Source organism: Egretta garzetta, unplaced genomic scaffold (assembly GCF_000687185.1).
Source record: "Egretta garzetta isolate BGI_Z169 unplaced genomic scaffold, ASM68718v1 scaffold397, whole genome shotgun sequence".
Lineage (NCBI taxonomy): Eukaryota > Metazoa > Chordata > Aves > Pelecaniformes > Ardeidae > Egretta > Egretta garzetta.
In genome coordinates, this window is record NW_009260493.1 from 3,305,797 (window position 1) to 3,316,388 (window position 10,592).

Consider the following 10,592-nt stretch of genomic DNA (forward strand, 5'->3'; position numbering starts at 1 on the left):
CGGCGGCGCGGTCCGCTAAGTCTCGGGGAGGAGGGCGCGCACCGACCCGACGTTACCGGGACCGGGACGTGCTTGTTTGCTTTGGGGCCGGGGCCGGGAGAAGAAATGCCTTCCTCTGGCCGGGTGCGGTAATTTAAGCTTTTCCCCTGTAAAGACCTGAATCTTGTCATTTAGTGTCTGCCCGTTAATTTTCATTAGGGAAGTAAGATCGCCGAGGGTTAAATTAATGTTTCTGAGGCTTTGGTTCTCCAGTCAGAAACCTGACAGTAGCTCCCCTCTTCTTTAGAGGAACGCTGCGTTTTTTCCTCCTAAGCGGTGAATAAACCACCACCCCCCTCCCTAGTCCCCGCTCTCAGATTGTGTCTGTTCAGGAAAAAGAAAAACTTGTTCTCCCGGATGTGTCTCCGCATGGATAGAGCAGTAGTCCTGGTTAATTACTCAGACTTTAATGAATACAACAAACAAGACACTAAAAAAAAAGCCAAACCCATGCGAGCTCTTTAGCATGGTCACGGTTAGCTGCCAGTTGTCCTATAACAGTACTGCGTAGTACCGTTACCATTAATTGTATGCATCTTTTGACGAAGTCATGTGCTGCCTCATTAGTTATTAACCATGGTGGAATACACCTGCAAGAAGAAATTCAAGGCTGCCTGAGGGACACCGAAACAAGCCAATGCCTGTAAGCCGTGAGCAAGCGCAGTATGTGCAGATAGACCCAGTTCTGTGAATGTGGGTAGCATATATCGTAATTTAAATCAAAGCGGTTTTGATGGTTTTATTTGGGAGCGAGCCTAAAATAGAAAAGAGCAGTTGGAGGCAGAGATGTTGAGGCTAGCATGTCAGAAAAACTACTGTGCGTGAAAGTGAGTTATTTCTGATTTTAATACCAACTCTGTGCTACCTAGTGCTTAATCCCAATTTTGTCACAGCCTTCCCATCTGTAAAGTGAGAGTCTGAAGTGAAAATTTTTGTATGAAAGGCTCTGTTTTTCACAGTAGTCTTTATCCTAGTAACGACTGTATTGTGCAGGCATGAGAAGTGATTTGAAGATGAGGAGTGGCCTGAGAAACATTTTGCTTAACCATTCGAGCCAAAACTTTACTCGAAGAGCAAGTTTTAACCTACCTTTACATCTCGCACATGAGTGGCTACTGCAAGATTGCAGTTGTTACGGCTGTGCGTTTCCATAGTTCACTCTGTCACACGTTGCATTAGTGCAGTTTAGTTTTCACTGACCAGTATTTGAGATGTCTAAGTAGAATGTTTCTCTGTTTGTACCTCAGTGCTTTCTGGTCCTTTGCAGTTTCAGGCACAGCCGATTTAACTACAAAATATTTCATTTCTGTCTGAGTGAGGATGGTTACGGGTGGTAAAAGCTACCTGAGCAATCTGCAGGCGCTTGGGTGGCTGGTCTTGAGCTTTGGACTGCCTTGGCTAGGCTGATTAAAGCGTCTTCCCCTGGTAAAGCAAAGCACAGTTCTCTACCCATTCGAACAGGTGCTTCCAGAGTGAGGAACCTTTTTTGCTTTTCCCATAAAAGCCTTTCAGATGTATGGAAGAAGCTGTTGCTGGGGAATCATCAACTTGCACTTATGTATATTTATAAATTTTATATAATTTCTTTCCAAAAGGCAGGTGTTAAACAGTGAGCATATGGGAGGATCGTTTTATCTGCTTTGTACGTCATCTGGTGATAGGTTGAAATGAGACACTTAAAACACACAAGGAAATTCTGTTATTGCAGGGAGGGGCAATAAGGAATACATCATCCGATAGGAATGCTATAAATTGTTGTTTGCTGTCATGATAAATGTAGTGAAGATTTGGCTGATTTCTTACATTTGCTCTTTCTAAGAGTGTCTGCATTGCCTTACTGTCCTGTAACAAAGCACATACAGTCAGTGGCTTAAATGAGACTTCAGGAGTACCAGTATGAAAGGAGGAGGGAAGCATGTCCCTACTCTCTCTGCTCTCTTCTTCTTTGTAAAGTGGCAGCATGACTGTTCTTATGGAGGTGTATGCCTACCTGCTTTGACTACTAGGTGTTGCACCGCCTGGAGAGGAGTTGGAATAAGGAATGAGGTAATGTCTGGAATGTGTTTCTTTGAAAGCTTGCAAGTGCATCTGTGCTGTGGCACATGAGTAAACCAAGGTAACAGTTGCTGATAGCTGTAAAGCTGCGAGCATTGGCTAGGTGAACTCTGGTGACTTTCCTGTAAGGACTGTGGAGACGAAGCTGCTTTTCATGTTCACATTATGCACTTTAAAATGTCTACAAAAACTTGGAAATTAGGAAGTTTATTGAAAGACCCAAGAATATGCATAGCAAGTCAGAAGTATCCTGCAGCAGGCTATAGCTGTTAAGTGGATGCCCAGGTGTAAGCTGTTAAGAACAGCACAAGCACGTGTGACGCTATCATGCATATATACCATACTCTTCCAGTTGTCAGCTATTCTCAACCTGTGGACTTTCCACTCCAGACCCAGTTTCTGTGTATTGAGCGGTCCTCAGTGGGTGCTCTTCCATAAAGCATTTGGTATCCACTTGAACCCTTGTAGTTAATTTAGGCGTATCAATGTTTTATGTATCATTTTTATATACCAAGGATTTTCTTGTTAAGATTTGTATTTTAGTATCTCAAGATAATATCCCATACATGGTGTTCTTAGGCAGACAGGGAATACCAGGTCATCTGTGGAACTGAAGGAGCCCTTGGAACAGATGGGAAAATGCACCTTAGTTAGTTAGTATTTTACTACTATACAGATGTAATAGCTTTAAAGTGGCTTAAGTGCATGAAGGCTGAGGTGTTAAGACATTGATTTAAGGGAAATACTGTAGTTTATCCCTGCAAAAGTTGGGCAGACACGTCCTGGTTTGAAATGCCTCTATTAATTGGCATGTTTCAAAGTCAACTTAAAATCGTATTTGTCCATGAGACTTCTGTGTGATGATCTCTGTGACAGAGATCTGATCTGTTCCTGTTTATGATTGTGATAACTTCATGCATGATTTACCTTTTTTGCCTGTGCCATCAGCTATTCTGCCTTCTTAAGCTAGTGCAGTGGTTTTGCTTCGCATGACAGTGTGAGGCAAGGCGAGTTGCACTGTGCTTGAAGCTGCTATGCCCAGAGTCCTGTACAGCCAGTTTGTGCAAACTTGTAACATTTACAGTTGCTTGCAGTTCTCATTACTTTTGTGGGTTTTTCCTCCCTTCCCTGCCTCCCTTCTGAGTGAAATTAAGATTTGGATCTTTCAAACTTTGTAATTATTTTTGTAGTGCCTTGTTTGGAGAGAATGCAGTAATTTTTAAAGAAAACAGAGGCTATTAAATCCTTTTACTGGTTTAAAGTGGATTGTTTGCCTTGCTTTTAAGGGCTACTAGGCATGCAGGCCTGGGGTAGCTGGTCCCAGAATTCAGGCTGGGCTTTATGGAAAGGTTTCCACCACCATTTCTGCATTTCTTCATTAATGTGGTGAACCAGTAAGAGCACCATTCAGCTGGTGAAAAGAAGTTTTATTGCAAGCTGAAAGGGAGCACTGTCATTAAAGTCTTTGCTTTTATTTCTTTCCATGATGGTGCTCTTACAACTTTGTCGGAAAACACCACCACCGCCTCCCACCCCCAATCCTACAGCTTTCCCATACAAACTGTACAGCTTTCTATGATCACACCTATTGGAACAGCAGTAGAAAGTCAACTATATGGTGGCTTGGTTCTGGCATAACTCAAAACAAAATGTTGGCTGTGTTTTGAAACATGGTGGATTTGTCCTTTTTTGAACTCTGCGTTTAACAAAATGAAGACAAAGGAGGGATATGTCATGTAGGATTAATTATTTGATCATATTTCCCTTAAGCTAACAGAACTGTAATTTACCTGTTTCCAAGAGAATGCAATTGGTCCTTTCAGTACTTTTTTTACCCTCTATTTTGTCTTTAACCTAATGATAACCACCAATCAGTTGTGGAAGAGTTGTCGTTGCTTTTATGTGTATTTGTAGTTAAGTGTCTAATAATAAACCTAAGTTCAGGTTTCTCTTTCCCAAGCTTTGGTGGAGCTCGGAGAAGAATGCAGAACCTGATTGTGCATCTAGCAGATCTGGAGTTCTGCCTTGCTCTTCCTTAGGGGTGATCCTGCAGGGATGAAGTATATATATAGGGTGTAGAAAACTCATCAAGATCCTGTGCAGGTAACTGAGTTGTTAGTGACGTCAGTCCCTTTGAGTTAAGCTGTCATTGCAGGAGACATGGTATCTTGGATGTTTAAATTATTAATGTATGAACTAAAAAAATGTAACTTTTTCTCCCTCTAAGAAATGCTTTCTCTTGTTCAAGTCTTAGGACAGTAGAAAACCCTAGCATAAAAAGAATGGGCAAAATTCATACATTTTGGGGCGCAGATGTGAGTGCACATACATATGTCTAGTAATTCCCAGCAGTTATCCTTGTTCTACTAAGCAGCATTATTTTTTTTTTCTTAGTGTAACATGTTACTTTAGAGTTTGGTTTAATTTTTTTTGTGGAGGAATTAATGGGGTCTATTCCCCCTCCCCCCCCTTTAGAAATATGACCAACAGCTAATTCTGTGCTTTCTTTTGCTTCCTGTAGGCTGGCACCGATGCGATTATATACGCTGTCCAAACGGCATTTTGTTCTGGTCTTTGTAGTATTCTTTCTTTGTTTTGGTTTGACAGTCTTCATAGGAATAGCAGGTAAGGATGTTGCCTTTTTAAAAGATTACAGTTCTTGTATGCTTTGTCTAAACCTGTTGGTATTTACAGCTGTATTTAAATGCTAATGAGCTTACTGCCCCTGAGATGTCTGAGGAAGCATTACTTTTGACAGGGAGGGGGAAGTGTTTCTTCCATCTCAGTTTTTTCATAGGAGTACTACCTACACAGATCTGGTATTTCCAACTGCTTTGCAGGGGAGAGTCAGTAAGGTAGAACAAAACCAGCTTCATTGTAATGTAATTTTCCAGCACACCGCTACATTAATTTTCTTCTTTGTGTTTCTATCTGTAAAATGGTGGTGCTAATACTTGTTTTCCTGTGAGGAAATTGATAACTGTTTGTAAAGCCTTCTAAATGTTTGGGTGATAAATGCCTCAGAAATATAAAATATTTTAGTAATGTAAAAATATGAACTTCTGGAGCTCATATATGAGCTTAGGTCTCTGGTTTCAAAGACCTTTGTGGGAGTCATGATGTGATCTGGGAGGCTAAGCACTTAGTGCCTGGATACTTATCCTGGAGATCAGAGAGATCTGTAGAAGTCTGGTTGACAAAGATGCAGAGTGTCATGAGGCAGATGGAAAGCGTGGGAGCCTTCTGTAGTTCATGCCAGAGAGCTTTTCCAGGTCTAAAACGTACTTGAAAAAGAAGTCAGTGTGCTATCACTGCAGTGTTAGTAAGCTAATACTCTGCTGTCAGGATAGCTTTGTCAACGCAGAAGTTAAGTGTTAGACAGGGAGGGACTTGTACTTACTAAGCAACCCGCCCCCCAGGTAAGAATTATTTAAGGATGTCACCACCTCCCACCACTTTACTGCTTATTTCCAGGTCACCCAGCACGTTCTCCTGTGCCACCCTCTGACACCTCTTGACCTGTCTGCAGGGTTGTCTTTACCTCTGCCCTGTCGTTCACTTCCTTTAGAATGAGTTGGGCTGCCCAGGCCTGGCACTCATCTCCTCCTGCCTGCCTTGGAAAGAAAGGGGGGTTAATTGGAGGCAGCTGTTTGGACTTTTTGTGCCCATCCGTGCTCGCAGGCAGTACATTCTTTAAAAGAGCATTAAATAATAAAATTTGTCTGTGAAATAAAACCTTCTTTCCTGCTGTTTGATTTATTGTAGCAGCCTAAGGTCCAGACAGACTTCAGTTCATACAGGTTAACCACTGATATTCCTGTGACTTGCCTAAGGATGCTGAAGGGCATTATTTGGCCACTAAAATACTGTATAAATACATTTACAAAAATGCATTTTATATGAATGATAAAGGGAAAAAAATGGAATTACTTAATTTAGTGTCATTTGGCTATTTGGCTTAAAAACTGAACCAGATCTGTAATTGTGTATTTATACTGCCCAGCTGCAAGAAATGCAAGAAAGTTGGGTTTTTTTTATATAAGACTAGGCAAAAAGCAGTGCTCCTGGAAGAGAAAACTTGAGCATTTTGTTCTTAATCGGTAGCGGAAGCTGAAAGAGCTGCGTTGGTGTGTTGCATTGCATCTATCTGCAGAGTGATCTGCTGATGTCATTGCCTTTGGTCCAGGGGACTTGGCTGCTGTAAGCAGCGCTTGGTCTTCTGTACCCTGCTGAGGTCCCAGGGCTCGCCTGTGATCCCCTTCAGGAGCTTGTATGGCTGTGGGATTCTTGTCCCTGTAAGACTGGTTTGCTGGATAGTTTTGTTGACAAAGCGTAAACACAATTCATTATTATACCTTAATTTTTTTTTTAAAAGAATGCTGTTTACCTTGGGAGGAGACCCACTGGACACTTACTGTCATGTCTTTTGCAGCTTTTAGTGACAGCTCCTTGCTTCCTGCGTAGAGGGAGGGGCACTAACAATAGCGTGCTGGCTCATTAGAGGGTGCAGTCTGAGCAAAACTCACAACACCCACTAAGTAAACGAAAAAGTGGGAGATACATCCATATTTTCTGTGCTACTTGAATATGCAGTTGCCCATACTCAACATCTCTATCTGCAGTTTGGGAAGCCTAGCAGAAGTCTTGCTTCTCATCTGAGAAAACAAGACAGTTCAATCTGAGATGGCTGTTGCTCTTCAGTTCTTATAACCCAAGACAGATGCAGACTTGGCTGTTTGTTTTTTTTTTCCCCAAGTTGCACTCACTTTCTTTCCCTTTTCCCAATGAGTTTATCTTATCTTTAGGGTGAGACAAGTGCAAGGAAAACCCAAGATGCAGAGCTCATTTTCTGTACCTGTGCGGTTTTCCTGTTCACCACCTCAGGGTGGCTCTTTGCTTTCAGATGTGGTTCTGTTAACTGAGCAAGACTAAAAGAAAAACAATAACAATGTAATTTAATCACCATATTTTAATAATATGACCACAGCATCATTTTGGTCAGTTGCTTTTTAAAGCTTTAATATGTTGCTTGCTAGAGGAGTAGCAGTTATAGCAGTGGAACCTCATTATTTTTTTGGTTGCTGTACTTAAAAACTGGAACTATGATCTCTCTGCCCCAATATTGGTTCATATCTTCTCGTAAAAAAAAAAACCACCCAAAAAAACCCCAAACAAAAAACCACAAACTTTTTAAAAAGGCTCATTCTATTGTTTTGGTTAAGACTTAATTACTGACATATGATGACTTCTCAACTGTGAGCACTTACTGAAATTGAATTATGCTTTTCAAAACAAAAATGCCTTCCAAAAATCTGCCCTGTTTATATGTACTTGAGAACTGAAAAGTTCAGTGATGTAGAACTGACTTTATCGTGGGTGGCTGTTAGTGAAGTTGAACTGTAATTCTAACATGAAGCTTTGAGGGTGATGAGTGAAATTCTTCATTTTTCCATTTGAAGTCTGTAAGATGGTTAATATTGTCATTAGAGTGGTTATGGAAGCCCAAGCAATGCTGCATGTTTAGAGCTGTCATGACAGCTAACCTAAAATGCTTCTTTGCACAGAATGATCCCACATCGCTCATTTATAAACTTCCTTCTTTTCCATTATTTCTCTGTAGTAACTTTGAAGTCCGTGGTCTTTGTGAAAAACTGCTTTGCTTGCATAAATTTTTAATACTAAATTTGTGGCTGAAACAGCATGTTTTGAGGATTAATAAATCACATTAAATTGCCAGGCTGAATACACAAGGGGAGAGACCATTTGGACAGAGAAATCTTACTGTGACTGGGAAGCCTCTAGAGTGACCCAAATACACACATATATGTGTCTTGCCTATGTCCCTACCTGCTATACGTCTCCTCTGTGTTCGTTCACACCCTGGTATATAGATACAGACCTTTTCCTACTCTTCCCTTTCATTTTTGTGTTTCAGTCCTTTTGTGTATGTACACATGCATGCATGACTGCATACTTTTGTGCATGTACATGCATGCATTCTTCTCCTCTGCAGTACCATGTGTTCTTGCATACCCAAGGCGGCTACGGGGAAATCGTACCGCCGACTACAACTACCTTATCAGAGGGTACAGAAGATGGGGCTAGACTCTTCTCAGAGGTGCATGGTGATAAGATGAGAGGCAACAGACACAAGCTGAAACACAAGAAATTCCAGTTAGATATTAGGAAATTTTTTCATACAATAAGGGTAGTTAAATACTATAACAGTTTGTCCAGGGAGGTTGTGGGAGTCTCTGCCCTTGGAGGTGTGGAAGACTTGACTGGACATAGCCCTGAGCAACCTGATCTAATTAAACAAGAGGGTGGACTAGATGGCCTCTGGAGGTCTCTTCTAACATCAGTTATAATTTTATTGCTTCCCATTTACTGCATACATAACTAGAGGTAGGTGAGGGAATGGATGCAGTTGATCAGTGCATGTTAAGTGTGTGTATGTCTGTATCCAGGCAGACTGGAGGAATAAAAAGTCTGGTAGTGAGATGAACATCTCCCACTACAGTTGGACATGAAACTCCATTGATTAAATGGATTGTCTGTTCTAGGAGGAATTGTTTATAGAACTTTTATGCAATTATGTTTATTTATGTGATGATATACATAATATATTATAGCCCCAGATTTCTGTAGAAAAGGAGAGGCCCAATCTGAGTAGACTGAGAGCTGTTTCTAAACAAACGTGGGCATCTTGGCTTGAACAGACCACTGTGAGAGTCCCCTAGCCAGAAAATACTGTTACTGTGATTGTACAAGCAAGTATACAACATGTACATAAAAAGGCATTAGCGTCATGCACTCAAATACAGTGGGATGTGTTTGCCCTGGTACCCGTGCCTTGAGCGCAATACATTATGGATGCTATGCTCTATGTAAATCAGGTAATGGTAGCAGGTTGGCTATAGAAACTTTGTAGTGCAATTAAATACGCTGTTTTTTCAGGTGGTTTTTGCAACCCTTGTTGAGCTTCAAGTTGCTGTAATAGCCGTGCCACTGGTGATTAGCTAGCTTTGTCTGTAGCTGATTACTTTCATGACTGCAGTGTATGGCTTAGCTTGGGAAAAATACCATGTGGTTTGTTGTCGTAGTTTAGAGTACACATGCAGGGCTTCTGACATGGAGTTCTTGATGTATAATTTACTTCCTATTTAATCATGCCTAGAAATACTATGGCAGAGAGGCTTAAGGAACATTCAGGCCAAGTTTATTAATGATATTGAAATGTCCTAAGTGATTTACTCTTCAGCTTAAACATGTGAAAAGTGGGATACTATTTGCCTGCTTTGCTTGCAGGGTGGTATTTTGTAGTCTTTTGAAATCCTATATTTATGTCATTACTCATCAGTAATATGCATGCTTCAATATTGTTTTCTTTTTTCCTTCTTATATATTGTGTAGGTCCTAATGTAATTGAAACTTCTGTAGCAAGAACTGACTTAAATAACAGCCTAAAGGTAAGAGTTAATAAATATTGTTGGATTACATGAATAGCTTTATTTGATGTCAGTACTGTTAAACATTCCATTTGTTTCCACCCAGTTATTTTCAGTATTTAGATTTTTACTGGAAAACTTTGTGGCCACGTGGTGCTTTCTGGTGTGAAACTGAATGTGCAATATGGTACTACCACCATGTTATGAGTGGCCCAGCAGCAATTTCTAGTCTCTTACTTTTGTGAGCGGGTAAGGTAGAGAATTCTATGATGTTTCTGCACAGTAATTTCTGATAAAGTAACACTTGAGTGTTGATAGGATTCCCTGCTGAGTTCCTGTTGGAGATTCTTGTAGGTGGTCCAGAAATAGAAAGTGAAAACATAAACATAAACAAAACCAATGCTCTCAGTGGCAACTAATTATGTCCCTCTTGTGATCTTCCTTTCTGTCAGCTGGGAAGGAATATTTCTTTTTCTTGTTAACTGTTCACCACCACGTGACCAAGACATGGGATCTGGCATTCTAAGCTTTTGTATTTTGGTTCTCAGTTCTTGCATTTTTATTTCTGTCTAGCCTTTTGCTGTCAACCTAATATCTAAAGTAATTTTTGTGAAAGTGCTGAAAAGCTTTTGTTGTTTTGTTTTGATTTTTTTTTAAAGTAAATTTTCTTTAAATACACTAGAATGTTTCTTTTTTTGATCTGTTATTCACCTATGTATGTTTGGATCAGTACTGTATTATGGGCGGATTTTTTTTTTGTTAAAAACATTTTTATATCAAATAAGAAAAGTCTTTCTGCATGTAAATTTTATCTGTTAACGGTATCTTCCATGCTTTTGAAATGAAAGTGGGATTTTTAGAAAACCTAGTAGAAAAATAGTTGTTGTTTTCCTAATTATAGCTGAACAGGTTTAAAACTGTGTAGCAGATGAGGGGTCACAAGCCTGGCTTTTGTTATAAAGGGCTAGAAAATGACTTTTTATTTTCAGGCTAGGTCTCCGGATTTTGTTTTTCATATCTGAACTTTTTTGTTTTATTGCTGCTGCTTTT

General features: G+C 40.2%; 1 protein-coding gene across 6 annotated transcripts in view; it reads left to right on the forward strand.

Annotated features, from left to right (window-relative positions):
• The first annotated feature begins 55 nt into the window (after nt 1-55).
• The window catches only part of TMEM181 (transmembrane protein 181), a 25,929-nt gene continuing 15,392 nt past the window's right edge, over nt 56-10,592 (forward strand). For 3 of the 6 annotated variants that reach the window (XR_004842695.1, XM_035899838.1, XM_035899841.1), the window contains exons 1-3: nt 56-682; nt 4,616-4,719; nt 9,508-9,563. Coding sequence is in view for 5 of the 6 variants with exons in the window: in XM_035899838.1 (XP_035755731.1) it covers nt 570-682; nt 4,616-4,719; nt 9,508-9,563 (273 nt within the window). In the remaining variant the exon portion in view is untranslated. Of the gene's footprint in view, nt 2,086-3,923; nt 4,198-4,597; nt 4,720-9,507; nt 9,564-10,592 lie in introns of those variants that run through there. The other 3 variants (XM_035899842.1, XM_035899839.1, XM_035899840.1) reach the window with 3 other exon arrangements.